Source organism: Mesoplodon mirus (genome assembly GCF_964341445.2).
Source record: "Mesoplodon mirus genome assembly, chromosome: 7".
Taxonomy (NCBI): Eukaryota; Metazoa; Chordata; class Mammalia; order Artiodactyla; family Ziphiidae; genus Mesoplodon; species Mesoplodon mirus.
The window spans coordinates 66,160,726-66,182,515 of NC_138983.1; the positions used below are offsets into that span (position 1 = coordinate 66,160,726).

The 21,790-nt window shown below is 37.6% G+C and overlaps 1 protein-coding gene across 8 annotated transcripts in view; it reads right to left on the reverse strand.

Moving 5' to 3' along the window:
• BTBD10 (BTB domain containing 10) overlaps positions 1 to 21,790 on the reverse strand; it is an 84,419-nt gene that overhangs the window by 12,557 nt on the left and 50,072 nt on the right. For all 8 annotated transcript variants that reach the window (XM_082627928.1, XM_082627929.1, XM_082627925.1 and 5 more), the window contains 4 exons: positions 8,045 to 8,241; positions 5,735 to 6,020; positions 2,692 to 2,794; positions 1,077 to 1,197 (listed from right to left, as the gene is read on the reverse strand). In XM_082627928.1, coding sequence (XP_082484054.1) covers positions 1,077 to 1,197; positions 2,692 to 2,794; positions 5,735 to 6,020; positions 8,045 to 8,198 — 664 coding nt within the window. In that variant the 5' untranslated portion in view covers positions 8,199 to 8,241. The remainder of the gene's footprint in view (positions 1 to 1,076; positions 1,198 to 2,691; positions 2,795 to 5,734; positions 6,021 to 8,044; positions 8,242 to 21,790) is intronic.

Genomic DNA, 21,790 nt, shown 5'->3' on the forward strand with positions numbered 1-21,790 from the left:
AGTGTTGAGTTTAGGTAATGAAGTAAAGATAACCATATATCTGGGACTAACATATATCTATAACCACAGGTAGCAAACTTTTAAAATGGCTTCCCACATTATATAGGATAAAATGTAAGAATATTAGTTTAAAGACCTTCCATAATCTGGCCCCCCTGTTTATTCCCGTCTCCTTCCAGTCCCAGTATAGTCTCTGCACCAACTAGGTTATTTCCGAAGTGTATCACTTACATCTGTAATCCCCAAATGAGTAACCTTCCTACTCCATTCTTGCTAAATCATTCCTATTCACTCTTTACTACCTGTCTCCTCTAAACTCTCCCCCAATCCCACTAGCTCACAATGACATCTTCTTCTGAACTTTTCCAACCACTTAATATGCAAGTCAACATTTGATAATTCTCATATACATTTTATCTTTTCTGTGTATAATCACCTTTTTTTCTTAGGCATGATGTAACAGTAAAAGGGAGGGGTGCTAAGGAAGGGAGTGACAGGAAAATATCAATCACAGAGTTAAGCTTTCCAAAGGTCTAGACCCTGCTCTGAGACTATGTTTGAAGTTCTTGGATAAAGTCATTTAACCCTTTGTATAAATGAGGGCTAGGTATCTGGTATTCAATCTAAAGTCTTTAATGACAAATACTCTTTTTGAGAATTATTTATATCTTTCATAGTGGCTTAGGATGTTGTATTACATGGCAAGTACAAAAAAATTATAAATTTTTGGTTGACGTGATCTGAGGAGTGAAGGCAAATACCACACTTGGCCAAAGCCAGGGCTCCCAAGCTGGGAGATGAAGACTGGCAACAAATGATAAGAGGAGACAGTTGAAGAGGAAATCTGGGAGAGTCTATAAACAAAAAAATTATTAAAGTTGAAAGAAAGTTTTGGAAAATTACACCAAGAGCTTACAAAGATTTCTGTGGACTTTCACAAATAATCTTCATGGTATTAGTGTTCTAGAATTCAATTAAACAAATACTTGAAGTCTAGGTAAACAGCATTATTTCAGGCATTTCATTCCAATATATTTTAACTCTACAAACACTCACACACAAAACATCATACTTACTGAGATCTCTACATTTAATAGTACTATATTCAAAAGATATACAAAGATAGTCGCAAGCTTCTCTCAGTTCAGGAATAGATATGCCATCAGGACAACGGATTATTCCTGTTTTATAGTAATCCTGAAAAAAAAAAGTAAAGAATGCATAAAACATCTGGTGCACGAGGTAGGCAAAACTTATTATTAAGGTTGGGCTGGTAGAATTTTCAAAAATCGTGGTACTCTGAGGAATTGTGGAATTTTAAAGTTAGGTGGCACCTCCATTCACCTAACCACTTTTTCATTTTACCAACAAGAAAAATTTATGTCCAAATGGGTTCACTGACTCACCCAGTTATTATAAAATTATTTAACAGCAGAGGTAAGATTAGCACCCAGGTCTCCTCATTACTTATGCATCTCTTCTCTCTACTATATCATGCTAATGCATATGTATTCTCCCCCTTACAAGTTATTTGTCTACATAACTACCATGCATTTAAAAAATTTTTTTAAGGAAGTTAAATGATATATTTTAAGTTACCTTAAATATTACCTAGAGAATTGAGCAAAATTTAAGGTTTTTAGTAAAGAACTTCAAAATCATATCCAAGTATTCAAATATATGCAAACAGAACACACAATTAGATATTCTTCTTCCAAATACTGTTCTTTGGTGTTGCCCACATTATTACAAACAATAATAGTAATTATTTCCAAAATCTACTTAAAATGCTGTTAGGGGCTGGCTGAGAGCTACAGATAAGTTACTCCATAGCTGAGTCATGGAGTAAACTTATCAACTCCATTGGGGGTCAAATGGAAGTATGGGCAGCTGAAAAGGCACTTCCCCAAAAATTAAGATCTGCCTCAAGCTTCTTGAGGTTCAGAGCCACAGCAACATTATTTCTGAAGTTGCTACATGAATGGAACCAAGACATCTTCTGGTACTTTTCAAAGTCCTTGTTAGTACTGATTATTATCAACTACTTTTCCTGTCTTGTACCTCAGGATCCTCCCTCTCCTCTTCCCACAAAACTACTTAAGGAAACCATATTTTCAGACTGTGGCATAAACTGTCACACACTATAAATCAAACCTTTATCACTGATTTAAAATCATAAGTAGGGACTCGTAGTACTAATTCAAATATTCCTCAAAATAAAAAGTTAAAAAAATTTTTTTAAGTTTTAAAACAAAGATGGTAAGAAATACATTTTAGAGATGACTTTTAAATGTTCGTAATGTCCATTGTTAGTTATATGCAATAAAATATTAGAATTCCAGTAGCCACATTTATTCTCTGGTAGTAAATAATTATCAACTTACTATATTTAGTAGAATTAAGGAGGGTGGAGTAATGTGACTATAGAAATGTTACCACTAAACTCTTGAAAGAATTGACTGTGCAGACCTAAGAGATGAATTATCCCCTATCTTATCTTTATGAAGGTTATAAAATTCATTTATTTATATCATATTATATTTACACACCAAAAAAAGATAAATTGTATTTTTTCAAAAATGCCCTGGATACTTCCATAGAGATATCCAAATAGAACTCTGCTTCCAATCCAAGTACCTAACAAGAAGGGGTTAATTGATTCAATCAATACACATACGGAAGAGTACTCACCAGAATAGCTCGAAACACAGTAGAGCCAATCCCCTCTGCCACCTCATACTCTCCCTTCTCATTGGGACGTGTAAAGTTATGTTCTCTGCCAGATCCAAACATCCTATGGTAGCAAATAATTGAGAAATATATCACTAAGATATTCCTTCAAAAGGGAAAACTGTTTTCATGTACAAAAGTAAAAAGGGGGGCTTCCCTGGTGGCGCAGTGGTTAAGAATCTGCCTGCCAATGCAGGGCACACAGGTTCGTGCCCCGGTCTGGGAGGATCCCACACGCTGCTGAGTGGCTGGGCCCGTGCGCCATGGCCGCTGAGCCTGCGCGTCTGGAGCCTGTGCTCCGCAATGGGAGAGGCCACAACAGTGAGAGGCCCGCGTACCGCAAAAAAAAAAAAAAAAAAAAAAGTAAAAAGTAAAAAGGAATTATAATTTAAGCATTAAATTATGTCATTAAATTAGTTCAAGAATGTTTATCAGAAGTTTATTCAGGCAAATGTAATAAATGAAGGAATATTAAAATATGTTTTTGTGTGAGGAAACAGTAGTAAAAATTCCCTATAAGAAAACAAAATAAATTAATAAAATTCAGAAGCTAAAAAACTTTCCAGTCCCTTCACCTCAGGGGATGAAAAAAAAAACATCAATTTGGAGAAATTCTTATACTAATTTTAACCAGAAAAAGAAAGAAAGAAAGGGAGGGAGGGACGGAGGGAGGGAGGGGAGGGGGAGGGGAGGGGAAGCGGAGGGGAAGGGAGGGGGAGGGGAGGAGAGGGGAGAGGGAGGGGAGGGGAGAGGGAGAGGAGGGGAGGGGAGAGGCAGGGAGGGAGGGAGGGAGGGAAAACTATGTTATCTGTGCCTTTTCCTTAAAACTACTGTCTTCAATGCAAAGTTATTCTATAAAGAAGCACGTAGAGTAATCTAAACTAGAAAAAAGTAAAATAAGGGTATGCAGATTAGGCTACTTTTCACAACCTTAACTATAAATGTAACAAATTTTGCACAAAATTCTTATACTTGCATTCCAGAACTGAAAAACAAGCAATCAAATGCTGGGGTAGGGAGGAATGACCAAGTTAAGAAGAGAATGAAAATTCTAAATAAGTAAGTAACAAGCTCTTAATATTAATTTTTACAAAAACAAAATACAAATGAATTTATATTTTTTCAAGTCATGTTGTTGGCCCTTTAACAGTAACTATTTAGAAAAGAGGCAATTTGCAAAACAGGTCCTTCAAAGTGAAAAGCTGAATGCGTAACTCCCTAGAAAATTTTAAAATTGTGATTAAAGGAATTTGAACCTCTGAATTCAATGATGCCACCATTCCTAAAGTAAATATGGCTGATCTAAGTTTTCTATTCAACAATTTCCCAATTTAAATAGTTCCCTCTTTTGTTATAACACAGAAACCTATAAACAACAAAGCTTTTTTATTTCAAAGTTTCCAAAAGAATGCCAACTGTTTTTTTACAGTTCCCATGAATATTAATTTTCATCCCCAAAGATATGCTTTCGTCAACTGACATGAAAAGAAGCCTTCACTGATTTGGGAAAAAAAGAAGAGAGTCCTTCAGGAATCAAATGTCATGCAATTTTCTCAAATACTTGAAATTTTAACAAAAAGGGAAAGCTATACTTTTCAGATCAATATGGATCACAAACACAAAAAAAATCTTTTGCATTTGTTTTAAGAAAAATGCAGCCTATCAGTTGAAAAAAAATTTCAAATATCTACTTCTACATTTTAACTGTGTTCCTTTACAGTTTAGGTAAAAATATAAATATAAAGTATTATCAGTGTTGAGTCATACTCCTAAGAGCTCCCATCAACAATCTTCCCTATGCTTCTAATAATACATAAAAGCCTATAGAGTTCAAGTATTTTTTTTCGTACAGATGTAAAGTCTAGTGCCAATGTTAAAAGGAAATATTTGTCTACTCAAAATGTAAACAGTGTCACATGCTGGCATTTATTCGGTATTCAGAGTTACTTACAAATTTCACACACACACACACACACACACACACACACACACACACACACACAGAGGTATGCCAAACAGTTACACATGCAACCTAGCAAAAAACACAAGTTTTTTTTTTCTTACCTCACATAAACTTTCATTTCATTTATGTGTCTCCTTCGTTTTATATTAGAGTGAATAGAAAAAAGGCACTAATTTTACAATTAAAAGGTGTTTGATCCTAGTTTTTTTTTTTTTTTGCGGTACGTGGGCCTCTCACTGTTGTAGCCTCTCCCATTGCAGAGCACAGGCTCCGGATGCGCAGGCTCAACGGCCATGGCTCACGGGCCCAGCCACTCCGAGGCATGTGGGGTCTTCCTGGACCGGGGCACAAACCCGTGTCCCCTGCATCAGCAGGCAGACTCTCAACCACTGCGCCACCAGGGAAGCCCTAATCCTAGTTTTGAACACTTTGAAAAATCAAGTCTATATTCTTAGACAGAAGTTCCCATAACTAGTCCATACTGTCTATATCAGTTCTAGACTGTGGTTCCCATAACTAAAAACTTTATATTAATCTATTACTCCAGACTAGTACAGATTAAGAGACAATTATCTCTCCTTCGTTCTACTAACTACTTGTTAATATTATTTCTTTTTTAAGTATCTACATCAAATCGATAACTCATGCTAACTTTTCAGCTAACGAAATGCTGATACCTGCTGTATTTGGAGGTTGAATTTGGGAACCCTAAGTGAAGGAAGCATTAGCACTGTTAAATTCACCTTGTTAAATACAGTCTATGCTTTCAACCTATAGAGATCTTTCAGTGTCCTGTCTTCATTTAACTAATATATTTGCTATTTCTATTGGTATAGCAAAGATTATTTGAAATAAAAACAAGTTCAAGATCTGGCTCTACCACTTTCTAGCCGGATTAACTTCAGCAAATTATTTAACCTCGAAAGCTCAGCAGGAACACTGTATTCCACCAGAGAATTACTGTAAAACTTTAAATGAAAAAAAACCAAAGCAATGTTAAAGTGCTTTATAATTAATAATACAAAGAATAGCAATACCAACCTGCCCAACATTGTATTTGGCTGTGCAGTAAAAATGGATGGGTCTACAACAAATCTAGTGTTATCCACTATTAGTGTCACTCGTTCCGATGTTCTTACATTCCGAGCTCCTTCTTTTGCATTTTCATACACAAACACCATTTCCCCAGATGTCTTACAGCTACCATCTGAACTTGACTGACTACTGTTTCTGCTGCTGTTCCCAGCACTGCTACTGGAACCACTTGGAGATGTTTTTTGAGGACGAGGACTGCTTGGACGAGAGGAGCTGTGATCTTTTTCACGTTCTGAAATACAGATGTTAAACAAAGTTATGTAAATTTTCTTTTTAAAAATTTGAGATTTATATATATCTTTTAAAAACTGTGATTTAGAAAAGCTGTTTTATATCACTGCATTTCTGCTTTTTTGATTTCAACTAACATTTTCACAGATCATATATGTTCATTTATTTTCTAGGAATGAAACCTAAAATATCAAATTGTTTTCTAAAAAAATTAATTTTATAGACTTTAAAAAAAAGATGTATAGCTGACTAATGTTGACCCAGACTAAGATCAAAATTAAGGTAAATTTTATATTATTGCTCTACTTAAAAATATATAGAAACCCAAGGAGAGGAATATTCTCACAAGTCACATAAATAAGCATTGAAAGTTAGTAAAAGATTAATAACAATTTTAACTTTCCTAAACACTGAAAGTATTAACACTATTCTGAAAACACAAAGTACAAACTTTGCACTCTTACTATGTTAATAAGGAAATCCCCAAACCAGCTATTTGTCTCACAAAAGGTCCCAAAGGAACAAAAAAATTTCACTGCAGACATTAAGAAGTATATTTATGTTTTCAAATGACTTTTAATGTCTTAGCAAATTAAGTGGTTTTAATAGCTTATGATATACTGCTTTGTTCTCATTCTCATTTTTGAATAAAGCACTACTAAAATTTTATAGGATCATATTATTAGCTACAATTTTAATAGGAAACATTGTTAAAATTCAGAAAATTTTCTTTAGCAGTTCCAATAGTCTACAAAGGGGACATTAAAACTAAGATTTTGTGATAAGTTTCCTTTAGAGGCTAGATTACTAAACTTTAAAGGTGACCTAAAAATGTACCTCCATCTCATCAGTTTCACCAGCTTTTGCCAAATTCCTCCATGACTCAAGCTACTTAGAACACTCTGTACAGCTTTACTGGTTATATAATTAGGTTTGCTGTATCTCCAGAGATGCCCTGACACCTCCCTTTTATTGCCTATTTCCACAAGGCTGCTAGCATCCCAAAATTAAAATTTGCTAAAATAATAAAATAATTTATCTCCTATTCTCTTTCCAGATACTAAACTTTGCATATAACAAACTGTCAACTCTTCTTATACTTTTGTTGGTTTTTAGCTTATCAGTATTAGTCTGACTTTTAAGACCTACTTAGATACTGAAAACGTCTCCACATAATCAGACCCTAATATAAATGATTTTGGTTTATACGAGGTAATCAGAAACTACCTCAAATAGTAAGTCAAATTATTTAATTTGCCACTTCTGAGTGGAAAATAAAAATCAGCAAGCTCACATTGTTTATGTATCTCCACTTCAGACTACTGTTTTACAGTCACACAATGTATTTACCTGGGGTAACAGCATTCATTTATGGTAATAAGTAGGAAGGAAGAAAAAGACCTGAGCTAGTTGTCAAGAAAAGAAAAAAAAAAAAAAAAACCACTTCACACCTTCCTTTTCCTCTTCTATTTTTTAATTAACTTTAAAATATTGTCAAAAATCAAGATAAATTACCTTATAATAGTTACTCTTTCACTTCCTTTTAAAATATGATTAACAAGGATTCTTATCAATAATTCACTACAAACTATTTTAAAATAAACCACTGCTCTATATCTCACAAGATAAAAATCACCTGAAAAAAATGTTAAATCTACATATTACAGTTTTAAAGGTTGTTTGAATTATTTCTGTCCCAGACTCTTAAAAGAAATTCACTTTTAAGTTTCATTTAATAAGTTGTTTTTTCACAGCAAGAACCAAGCTAAGCTAAAACAGAAGCAATGAACAGAAGTAAGAAGTTAATTTTACTCTGAAGTATTAGGCACAAATCATTGTTATTACTGCATTAAAAAGGTAAATGCGTTGGGAATTCCCTGGTGGTGCAGTGATTAGGACTTGACACTTTCAATGCCAGGATCAATCGGGAAACTAAGATGCCGCAAGCCTCGAAGCGTGGCCAAAAAAAAAAAGGTAAGTGCATGCTTTTAAAAACCATTGGGAAGCTTAGTTGATTTTACATACCAACATGGTGCTGTCGTGTTGGAGAAGTAACATTTCTAATACAAGGAGTGAGCTGAGATTCTGTTCTTTCGTGAGATGAATCTCGAGATCGGTCACTTGACCTTCGTCTATCTCTTGATCTCTCATGTCCCCCACTAGCACCATGTAGACTCATTTTGGTGTGCTCAACAACTCCTTTAGCAACACGTGAGGGAGCACTGATAAATTAGAAAAGAAAATTAACCATAAAAGTAGGACATGAAATCACAAATGCTTTCCCCAAAACCCCCAATTAACATAAAGCTACTAATATTTTGAAATGCAAGAATCAAATGTTACTTTACAATTCTGAAACCTAATTTACTTTAAACTTGCAGGTTTTAAAAATTCTGGAACACTATGTCTTTAAAGATCACATACTCCAACTCAGTCTTTTTTTAAGGATGAGAAAGCCAAAGCCCAGAATGGTTAACTGACTTTTTGTTTGTAATAGAAGAGGTAGTGGTAGTAGTAACAGCAGCAGCAGAGACCACCCAGATCTCTTAAATGTTACTCAAGTGTTCTTTTGATTTCTTTGATTGTAAGGGGAAAAGGGAGGGAAAAAGCACCAGCTTCTGGAACTCTGAGGTATGGGCAAAGTAACGGGTCTCCCTGACAAATAAAATAAGTCTACATGCTAACTCCAATTCATTTTGATTTTGACTGAACCCTCTTCAAAAATTTTAAAAAGCACTTTTCTAAAAAGCTAACAGCACTATGTAAAGTTACAGAATTTAATATTTTGAAAACATCCTACATAAATTTTCCCATGAGAAGTGAATAACTGGGAATGATGATTAAAATATTCTAGTTGACAGCATTCATTCACACAATTATTTATTAAGTTATATATGCTATGTGCACAATGCTGTGCTACATGCCAAGAAAGAAGCAGCTCCCTCAGGGAGCTTATGATTTAAGTGTAGCAGTTATATACATGGACATGCAGAAATGTAAACAATTCAAGAGCTATCCCAAATTTCAAATATAAAATGACTAAATGTATCTCAAATATATAACTAATAAATGAGTGATAGATAATAAATGCTTTAAGTTCTCACATGAAGAAGACATAACTGTAAATCACTGGTGAATCAGGCACTAACAAATAGATAAGATTTTAATAATCAGAATACACTGCAAGTAGGAAAACTGATAGGAACAAAAAAGAGAGAGCCTGACCTAAGGCAGGTGGAAATTTACCACCTTAGCAAACAAAACACATGCTTCATAGTTTTAAAGCATTAAAGTGCTTTTTAGAAACAGAAGTAACAGGAATAGAAAGAACTTCATGGCTTTAGAGTAATAAAGACTTAGAATCAATTGTCTTTTAAGACTTAATTGCTCAACATGTTGAATGTTACTTAACATTTTGGAACCTTCATTTCCTCATCTGTAAGCTGTAGATTCTTTTTACTTTCTAAGTTCAATATGAGGATTAAATGAAGTATAATAAGTAAGCTGACCAGCAATATGCCTGGTACAATTGAATCACCCATTAAATGTTAGTTTATTTAGTTATAACAAGTGAAGATAATAAAGTTCAAAATCACAAGACTTGCTCAGAGTCACCAAGAATTTAGTAGATACCCTATTAACACTGTAACCTAATCCTTTCAATTCATTCCAGTGCCCCCTCCACAATGTTACCCTGCTCTCCTTCACCAAAACCACACTAGTTAAAAATTTAATCTTGATGATTCAGTTTTAAATCCGATAAGGTTCCAGGATCATCTCCTCTGCTGATTTATTAGCTATAACACTTTGTTTTGTTATTTTAGTGGTTTCTTTGATTATGTAAATCGCTGTCATCTCACTATAACAGACTAAAAAGACAAAAGGCTGACTTTGTAACTACCCAAAGAGTGACTTCTATGGAAATAAAGGCAACCTACCAGCTTGTATCAGTCATTTGTCTCTCATAAACCTACAGACAGAAACAAACAAACAAACAAACCCCTCTAACTCCCACCTTCCTTCTAGTGAAAAATATCAGAATAGGATCACATCCTTGGAACATAATTTTTTTCTTCAAATAGAACAAATCAAAAGATCCTACTTTCAGGTTAAAAACCTTCAGAGTAGGAACAATGGAATTTGGCTCGTGTCCTAAAGTAGGAAAAAGAAAGGAATCCACAATAATAGAATAAGGATTATACATTGGAAAAAATAACTCCTTAAATTATTCTAGATGCTGTTTTAAACGTGCTAATAAACACATTTTCTAAATATGAATCTAATTGATAATTTAACAGACAAGGTACAAACACAACTACAACTAAGGCAAATGCAGGATAAACGTTCGGTAAGGGCCAAGCAGACTGATTAACTGAAAAAGGATTTCAACTAGACATCTCTATAGCTGAAAGATTAAATGCTGCTAAGCATTCTGCTGAAATATTGGCTTCATTTCTAAACTGTTTGGATGTTAAATCAATGTAAAAGGTGTCATAATACACTCCTGTCCTTTCTTTTCATTCTCAAATGGAATGTACTCTGAATCAGATCTTCAAAATCAGATGTCATGGAAGACTAATTATGTCCTACTCTATTTAGTTAAATAATTTTAGAGCAGGAAAGCACTCTAAGGGCAAAAATAATATGTGCAAACAAAAATGAGGATAAGCAAGTTCACAGGGGATAACTCTGCTTCGTGTTCCATCTAAGAGAGTTTGGGATACGTGAATTGAGAACAGGTAAGGAGATGAAGAATGCATCAGTCCCAACATCTGCTTCTAGCCAAGACAGGGAAACAAGGACTGAATTTACCTTCCTGTCTGAAACAACCCAAAAACAAAATATATGAAACAATGACAAGACACAATATATTTGGAAAAGAAAGTGATCCCTGAAAGATGGAAAATAAATAAGGCCAGCAACTGCCCCAAATTACTACCTTAAGAAGAGTTTCCAGAATAAAACACAGGGAGGCAAAACCCTGGCAGAAGCTGATGGACTCTGAGTTAAGGATATGGAGCTGAGAGCCTGGGGACAATAGGTGGCTAGAGTTCTAAGGAAAGAGTACCAGAGAGGGGAGAGCAACACAGAGAGAAAAACCTCAGAGATCTGCAGAGCCTAGTACCAATCAATGCACACGTGAGGAAACTTGACGAGGCTGGGGAAACAACTGACTCAAAGAATTAGAGGAAACAGTGCCCAGGACTCATATAGAGCCAGGAATAGGGCCTGTTTCCCCTAGTCAGGATGGAAAACCTCATAAAAGGGCACTGAAGGGAGAATCTAAAGGGTCTTGGCTCTGAAATGGGAACTAATTAGACCTAAACTGAGCACTATTCTAGTCATATCTAACAAATGTTAACAGCAACACCTGAAAGAATCAAATTGTTTCCAAGTAAGTAAACTGAATCCTAAAACAAAGCTCAAGAAAATCTATAGGAATACAAAAATATCCAGCAACCAAACAAGGTAAATTCACAATGTATGGCATCCAGTTAAAAATTACCAGGTATGCAAAGAGGGAGCAAAACATAACCCATAAGGAAAAAACTCAACTAAAACCAACCTGGAACTGACACATATCTTAGAATTAGAAACAAAGACATTAAAACAGCCATTATAACCATATTCCTCCAAAATGTTATTCCTCCAAAATATTCTATACAGATATAGAATATTAAAAAGATGCAAATCAGACTTCCAGAGACAAAAATGATATCTGAGATGAAAAATGTACTCAATGGAATTACTGGAAGATTACACATTACAAAAGAAAAGATTTGTGAATTTGAAGACACAGCAGTAGGAAATATCCAAAATTAATATAATAGTCATTATAGAAAAATAAATTGAGCATGAGTGAGCTATGGGTCAACTTTAAGTGCCCTAATACAGGTATAAATGGAGCCCATAAAGGAAAAAAGGTGAGGAAGAGAAAAATATTTGAAGAAATGTCTTGAAATGTAATTAAAACTACAAACCCACAGGTGCAACATGCACAACAAATCCCAAACACATTTTAATAAAAAATAAAACCCCAAACCAAAATGATAACCCCTGCCAACCTACAATTGTTACATCCAGTGAAAACATCTTTCAAAAATAAAAGGGAGGGAGCGAGGGGGAAGATGGCGGAAGAGTAAGACGCGGAGATCACCTTCCTCCCCACAGATACACCAGAAATACATCTATATGTGGAACAACTCCTACAGAACACCTACTGAACGCTGGCAGAAGACATCAGACCTCCCAAAAGGCAAGAAACTCCCCCACGTACCTGGGTAGGGCAAAAGAAAAAAGAATAAACAGAGACAAAAGAATAGGGACGGGACCTGCACCAGTGGGAGGGAGCCGTGAAGGAGGAAAAGTTTCCACACACTAGAAGCCCCTTCGCGGGCGGAGACTGCGGGTGGCAGAGGGGGGAAGCTTCGGAGCCGCGGAGAAGAGCGCAGCCACAGGGGTGCGGAGGGCAAACCGACCGGCACTCACCAGCCGGAGAGGCTTGTCTGCTCACCTGCCGGGGCAGGCGGAGCTGGGAGCTGAGGCTCCGGCTTTGGTTGGAGCGCAGGGAGTGGACTGGGGTTGGCGTCGTGAACACAGCCTGCAGCGGGTTAGTGCACCACGGCTTGCCGGGAGGGAGTCCGGGGAAAAGTCTGGACCTGCTGAAGAGGCAAGAGACTTTTCCTTTCCTCTTTGTTTCCTGGTGCCCGAGGAGAGGGGATTAAGAGCACCGCTTAAAGGACCTCCAGAGATGGGCGCGAGCCGCGGCTAACAGCGCGGACCACAGAGACGGGCATGAGATGCTAGGGCTGCTGCTGCTGCCACCAAGAAGCCTGTGTGTGAGCACACGTCACTCTCCTCACCTCCCTTCCAGGGAGGCTGTGCAGCCCGCCACTGCCAGGGTCCCGGAATCCAGGGACAACTTCCCGGGGAGAACGCACGCGCCTTAGGCTGGTGCAATGTCTTGCCGGCCTCTACCACCACAGGCTTGCCCCGCATCTACACCACTCCCTCCCCCCGGCCTGAGTGAGCCAGAGCCCCTGAAGCAGCTGCTCCTTTAACCCCGTCCTGTCTGAGTGAAGAACAGACGCCCTCCGGCGACCTACACGCAGAGGCGGGGCCAAATCCAAAGCTGAAACCCTGGAGCTGTGGGAACAAAGAAGAGAAAGGGAAAAACCTCCCAGCAACCTCAGAAGCAGCGGATTAAAGCTCCACAATCAACTTGATGTACCCTGCATCTGTGGAACACATGAATAGACAACGAATCATCCCAAATTGAGGAGGTGGGCTTTGAGAGCAAGATTTATTATTTTTTCCCCTTTTCCTCTTTTTGTGTGTGTATGTGTATGCTTCTGTGTGAGATTTTGTCTGTATAGCGTTGCTTTCACCATTTGTCCTAGTTCTATCCGTCCGTTTTTTTTCTTTAAAAAAATTATTTTCTTAATAATTATTTTTTATTTGAATAACTTTATTTTATTTTATCTTACTTTATTTTATCTTCTTTCTTTCTTTTTCTTCCTTCCTTCCTCTCTCTCTCTCTCCTTTTTCTCCCTTTTATTCTGAGCCGTGTGGATGAAAGGCTCTTGGTGCTGCAGCCAGGAGTCAGTGTTGTGCCTCTGAGGTGGGAGAGCCAACTTCAGGACACTGGACCACAACAGACCTCCCAGCTCCACGTAATATCAAATGGTGAAAATATCCCAGAGATTTCCATCTCAACACCAACACCCAGCTTCACTCAATGACCAGCAAGCTACAGTGCTGGACACCCCATGCCAAAAAACTAGCAAGACAGGAACACAACGCCACCCATTAGCAGAGAGGCTGCCTAAAATCATAATAAGTCCACAGACACTCCAAAACACACCACAAGACGTGGACCTGCCCACCAGAAAGACAAGATCCAGCCTCATCCACCTGAACACAGGCACTAGTCCCCTCCACCAGGAAGCCTACACAACCCACTGAACCAACTTTAGCCACTGGGGATAGACACCAAAAACAACGGGAACTACGAACCTGCAGCGTGCAAAAAGGAGACCCCAAACACAGTAAGATAAGCTAAATGAGAAGACAGAAAAGCACACAGCAGGAGAAGGAGCAAGATAAAAACCCACCAGACCTAACAAATGAAGAGGAAATAGGCAGTCTATCTGAAAAAAGAATTCAGAATAATGATAGTAAAGATGATCCAAAATCTTGAAAATAGAATAGAGAAATGCAAGAAACATTTAACAAGGACCTAGAAGAACTAAAGATGAAACAAGCAATGATGAAAAACACAATACATGAAATTAAAAATACTCTAGATGGGATCAATAGCAGAATAACTGAGGCAGAAGAATGGATAAGTGACCTAGAAGATAAAAAAGTGGAAATAACTACTGCAGAGCAGAATAAAGAAAAAAGAATGAAAAGAACTGAGGACAGTCTCAGAGACCTCTGGGACAACATTAAACGCACCAACATTCGAATTATAGGGGTTCCAGAAGAAGAAGAGAAAAAGAAAAGCACTGAGAAAATATTTGAAGAGATTATAATTGACAACTTCCCTAATATGGGAAAGGAAATAATTACTCAAGTCCAGGAAGCACAGAGAGTCCCATACAGGATAAATCCAAGGAGAAACATGCCAAGACACATATTAACCAAACTATCAAAAATTAAATACAAAGAAAACATATTAAAAGCAGCAAGGGAAAAACAAAAATAACACACAAGGGAATCCCCATAAGGTTAACAGCGTATCTTTCAGCAGAAACTCTGCAAGCTAGAGGGACAGGCAGGACATATTTAAAGTGATGAAGGAGAGAAACCTACAACCAAGATTACTCTACCCAGCAAGGATCTCATTCAGATTTGATGGAGAAATTAAAACCTTTACAGACAAGCAAAAGCTGAGAGAGTTCAGCACCACCAAACCAGCTTTACAACAAATGCTAAAGGAACTTCTCTAGGCAAGAAACACAAGAGAAGGAAAAGACCTACAATAACGAACCCAAAACAATTAAGAAAATGGGAATATGAACATACATATCGGTAATGACCTTAAATGTAAATGGATTAAATGCTCCCATCAAAAGACACAGACTGGCTGGATGGATACAAAAACAAGACCCATAAATATGCTGTATACAAGAGACCCACTTCAGACCTAGAGACACGTACAGACTGAAAGTAAGGGGATGGAAAAAGATAGTCCATGCAAATGGAAACCAAAAGAAAGCTGGAGTCGCAATTCTCATATCAGACAAAATAGACTTTAAAATAAAGACTCTTAGAAGAGACAAAGAAGAACACTACATAATGATCAAGGGATCAATCCAAGAAGATATAACAATTTTAAATATTTATGCACCTAACATAGGAGCACCTCAATACATCAGGCAAATGCTAACAGCCATAAAAAGAGGAAATCGACAGTAACACATTCATAGTAGGGGACTTTAACAACCCACCTTCACCAATGGACAGATCATCCAAAATGAAAATAAATAAGGAAACATAAGCTTTAAATGATACACTAAACAAGATGGACTTAATTGATATTTATAGGACATTCCATCCCAAAACAAAAGAATACACAATTTTCTCAAGTGTTCATGGAACATTCTCCAGGATAGATCATATCTGGGGTCACAAATCAAGCCTTGGTAAATTTAAGAAAATTGAAATTGTATCAAGTATCTTTTCCGACCACAAGGCTACGAGACTAGATATCAATAACAGGAAAAGATCTGTAAAAAACACAAACACATGGAGGCTAAACAATACACTACTTAATAACGAAGTGATCACTGAAGAAATCAAAGAAGAAATTAAAAAATACCTAGAAACAAATGACAATGGAGACACGACGACCCAAAACCTATGGGATGCAGCAAAAGCAGTTCTAAGAGGGAAGTTTATAGCAATACAATCCTAACTTAAGAAATAGGAAACATCTCAAATAAACAACCTAAACTTGCATCTAAAGCAATTAGAGAAAGAAGAACAAAAAAACCCCAAAGTTAGCAGAAGGAAAGAAATCATAAAGATCAGATCAGAAATAAATGAAAAAGAAATGAAGGAAACAATAGCAAAGATCAATACAACTAAAAGCTGGTTCTTTGAGAAAATAAACAAAATTGATAAACCATTAGCCAGACTCATTAAGAAAAAAAGGGAGACGACTCAAATCAATAGAATTAGAAATGAAAAAGGAGAAGTAACAACTGACACTGCAGAAATACAAAAGATCATGAGAGATTACTACAAGCAACCCTATGCCAATAAAATGGACAACCTGGAAGAAATGGACAAATTCTTAGAAATGCACAACCTGCCAAGACTGAATCAGGAAGAAATAGAAAATATGAACAGACCAATCACAAGCACTGAAATTGAAAATGTGATTAAAACTCTTCCAACAAACAAAAGCCCAGAACCAGATGGATTCACAGGTGAATTCTATTAGAGAAGAGCTAACACCTATCCTTCTCAAACTCTTCCAAAATATAGCAGAGGGAGGAACACTCCCAAACTCATTCTACTAGGCCACCACCACCCTGATACCAAAACCAGACAAGGATGTCACAAAGAAAGAAAGCTACAGGCCAATATCACTGATGAACATAGATGCAAAAATCCTCAACAAAATACTAGCAAACAGAATCCAACAGCACATTAAAAGGATCATACACCATGATCAAGTGGGGTTTATTCCAGGAATGCAAGCATTCTTCAATATACACAAATCAATCAACGTGATACAGCATATTAACAAATTGTAGGAGAAAAACCACATGATCATCTCAATAGATGCAGATAAAGCTTTCGACAAAATCCAACACCCATTTATGATAAAAACCCTGTAGAAAGTAGGCATAGGGGGAACTTTCCTCAACATAATAAAGGCCATATATGACAAACCTACAGCCAATATCGTCCTCAATGGTGAAAAACTGAAAGCATTTCCACTAAGATCAGGAACAAGACAAGGTTGCCCACTCTCACCACTCTTATTCAACATAGTTTTGGAAGTTTTAGCCACAGCAATCAGAGAAGAAAAGGAAATAAAAGGAATCCAAATTGGAAAAGAAGAAGTAAAGCTGTCACTGTTTGCAGATGACATGATACTATACATAGAGAATCCTAAAGATGCTACCAGGAAACTACTAGAGCTAATCAATGAATTTGGTAAAGTAGCAGGATACAAAATTAATGCACAGAAGTCTCTGGCATTCCTATACACTAATGATGAAAAATTTGAAAGTGAAATCAAGAAAACACTCCCATTTACCATTGCAACGAAAAGAATAAAATATCTAGGAATAAACCTACCTAAGGAGACAAAAGACCTGTATGCAGAAAATTATAAGACACTGATGAAAGAAATTAAAGATGATACAATTAGATGGAGAGATATACCATGTTCTTGGATTAGAAGAATAAACATTGTGAAAATGACTCTACTACCCAAAGCAATCTACAGATTCAATGCAATCCCTATCAAACTACCACTGGCAATTTTCACAGAACTAGAACAAAAAATTTCACAATTTGTGTGGAAACACAAAAGACCCCAAAGAGCCAAAGCAATCTTGAGAACGAAAAACAGAGCTGGAGGAATCAGGCTCCCTGACTGCAGACTACACTACAAAGCTACAGTAATCAAGACAGTATGGTACTGGCACCAAAACAGAAAGATAGATGAATGGAACAGGATAGAAAGCCCAGAGATAAACCCACACACATATGGTCACCTTATCTTTGATAAAGGAGGCAGGAATGTACAGTGGAGAAAGGACAGCCTCTTCAATAAGTGGTGCTGGGAAAACTGGACAGCTACATGTAAAAGTATGAGATTAGAACACTCGCTAACACCATACACAAAAATGAGCTCAAAATGGATTAAAGACCTAAATGTAAGGCCAGACACTATCAAACTCTTAGAGGAAAACATAGGCAGAACACTCTATGACATAAATCACAGCAAGATCCTTTTTGACCCACCTCCTAGAGAAATGGAAATAAAGACAAAAATAAACACATGGGACCTAATGAAACTTAAAAGCTTTTGCACAGCAAAGGAAACCATAAACAGACCAAAAGACAACCCTCAGAATGGGAGGAAATATTTGCAAATGAAGCAACTGACAAAGGATTAATCTCCAAAATTTACAAGCAGCCCATGCAGCTCAATAACAAAAAAACAAACAACCCAATCCAAAAATGGGCAGAAGACCTAAATAGACATTTCTCCAAAGAAGATATACAGATTGCCAACAAACACATGAAAGGATGCTCAACATCATTAATCATTAGAGAAATGCAAATCAAAACTACAATGAGATATCATCTCACACCGGTAAGAATGGCCATCATCAAAAAATCTAGAAACAATAAATGCTGGAGAGAGTATGGAGAAAAAGGAACACTCTTGCACTGCTGGTGGGAATGTGAATTGGTACAGCCACTATGGAGAACAGTATGGAGGTTCCTTAAAAAACTACAAACAGAACTACCATATGACCCAGCAATCCCACTACTGGGCATATACCCTGAGAAAACCATAATGCAAAGAGTCATGTACCAAAATGTTCATTGCAGCTCTGTTTACAATAGCCAGGAGATGGAAACAACCTAAGTGTCCATCATTGCATGAATGGATCAAGAAGATGTGGCACATATATACAATGGAATATTACTGAGCCATAAAAAGAAATGAAATTGGGGGGCTTCCCTGGTGGCGCAGTGGTTGAGAATCTGCCTGCTAATGCAGGGGACACGGGTTCGAGCCCTGGTCTGGGAGGATCCCACATGCCGTGGAGCAACTAGGCCCGTGAGCCACAACTACTGAGCCTGCGCGTCTGGAGCCTGTGCTCCGCAATAAGAGAGGCCGCGATAGTGAGAGGCCCGCGCACCGCGATGAAGAGTGGCCCCCGCTTGCCACAACTAAAGAAAGCCCTCGCACAGAAACGAAGACCCAACACAGCAAAAAATAAATTAATTAATTAATAAACTCCTACCCTCCACATCGAAAAAAAAATAGGGCATATGAAAGGCGTCTTAGGCAGACTATCAGTGATTCTGATAGTAATCACTCAAGCGTTATTTAAACCTGAGGCAACTTCAACAGTCTTCAAAAAAAAAAAGAAACGAAATTGAGTTATTTGTAGTGAGGTGGATGGACCTAGAGTCTGTCATACAGAGTGAAGTAAGTCAGAAAGAGAAAGACAAATACCGTATGCTAACACAGAGATGTGGAATCTAAGAAAAAAAAATTGTCATGAAGAACCTAGGGGTAAGACAGGAATAAAGACGCAGACCTACTAGAAAATGGACTTGAGGATATGGGGAGGGGGAAGGGTAAGCTGTGACAAAGTGAGAGAGTGACATGGACATATATACACTACCAAAAGTAAAATAGATAGCTACTGGGAAGCAGCCGCATAGCACAGGGAGATCAGCTCAGTGCTTTGTGACCACCTGGATGGGTGGGATAGGGAGGGTGGATGGGAGGGAGACGCAAGAGGGAGGAGATATGGGAACATATGTATAACTGATTCACTTTGTTATAAAGCAGAAACTAACACACCATTGTAAAGCAATTATACGCCAATAAAGATGTAAAAAATAAATAAATAAAATAAAAAAATAATAAAAGGGAGCGACTTCCCTGGTGGCGTACTGGTTAAGAATCTGCCTGCCAATGCAGGGGACACAGGTTCGAGCCCTGGTCCGGGAAGATCCCACATGCCGCAAAGCAACTAAGCCTGTGCGCCACAACTACTGAACCTGCACTCTAGAGCCCACGAGCCACAACTACTGAAGCCCACACGCCACAACTACTGAAGCCCGCCTGCCTACCCATGCTCCACAACAAGAGAAGCCACCGCAATGAGAAGCCCATGTACTGCAACGAAGATTAGCCCCCGCTCACTGCAACTAGAGAAAGTCCACGCACAGCAACCAAGACCCAACACAGCCAAAAATAAATTAAATAAATTTATTAAAAGTAAATAAATAAAAGGGAAATGCATTCTCAGACACGCACAAAAAAGATGAATGAATTCATCATGAGCAAACTTGCACTATAAGAAAATGTAAAGGACACCCTTCAGGCGGAAGAACACAATAACACCAGTTGAAAATACAAATCTACACAAAGGAATTAAGAATATTGGAAATAGCACAAAGTTTGGAAAGAGAGAAATGGAAGTACATTATTGTAAGGCTCTTATATGACACATGAAATGATTTAATATCACTTGAAGGTAAACTGTGATAAACTAAAGATGTATATTATAAGCTCTAAAGCAACCACTAAAGTACAGAAACAAAGAATTATAGTTAATAAGCCAACATAGAGGATAAAATGAAATCATAAAAAAGATACAATTAATCTAAAAGAGGGCCAAAAGAAAGGGGAAGAGGATAGGGAAACAAGAACAAATGGGACAAACAGAAAATAAATAGCAAGATAGCAGACTTAACCTTACCCATATCTATAATCACATTAAATGTACATGGTCTAAGGCATAAAAGGTAGAGGTTATCCCACTGGATATAAAAACCAGACCCAACTATATGCTGCCTACAAGAAGCACACTTTAAATATAAAGGTACAGGGCTTCCCTGGTGGCGCAGTGGTTGAGAGTCCGCCTGCCAATGCAGGGGACGCGGGTTCGTGCCCCAGTCTGGGAAGATCCCACATGCCGTGGAGCGGCTAGGCCCGTGAGCCATGGCCGCGGAGCCTGCGCATCCGGAGCCTGTGCTCCTCAACGGGAGAGGCCACAACAGTGAGAAGCCCACATACCGCAAAAAAAAAAAAAAAAGAATCCGCCTGCCAATGTAGGGGACACGGGTTCGAGCCCTGGTCCGGGAAGATCCCACATGCTGCGTAGCAACTAAGCCCGTGCGCCACAACTACTGAACCTGCGCTGCACAGCCCAAGAGCCACAAGTTCTGAAGCCTGGGCGCCTAGAGCCTGTGCTCTGCAACAAGAGAAGCCACCACAATGAGAAGCCCGCGCACCGCAACGAAGAGCAGCCCCAGCTCACCGCAACTAGAGAAAGCCTGCACACAGCAACAAAGACCTAATGTGGCAAAAAATAAATAAATAAAATAAATAATAAAATTAAAAATGATAATAAATATAAAGGTACAAAGAGGTTCAATATAAAAGGATAAGGACAGACAAACTATGCTAACACTAGTCAAAAGAAAGCGAGAGTGGCTATATTAATAGCAGACAAAGTAGACCTCAATGCAAAGAATATTACCAAGCATTTCATAAAAATAAAGGGGTAAATTCATTATAAGCACTTAACAATCCCCAAAGTTCTTCTGCCTCATAACAGAGATTCAAAATACATGAAGCAAAAACTGATCAAATTACAAAGAGAACTGCACAATTATTGTCAGAGATTTCAACATCCCTCTCATAATAGTTAATAGAACAAGCAAACAGAAAATCAGTAAAGATGAATAAGATTTGAACAACACTATCAACTGGCTTAACCTAACTGACATTTATGGAACATTTCACCCAACAAGAGCAGAAAACTCATTCTTCTGGTATGCACACAGAACATTTATCAAGACAGACCATATTCTGTGCAATAAAACAAGTCTCAATACATTTAAAAGAATTCAATCATACAAAGTATGTTCTCTGGTTACAATGAAATTAAATTAAAATTCAGTAACAGAAAGATACTTGGAAAATTCCCAAATATTGGAAATTAGATAACATCTTTTTAAATAACTCAGAAAGGAAAAGAGAAAATT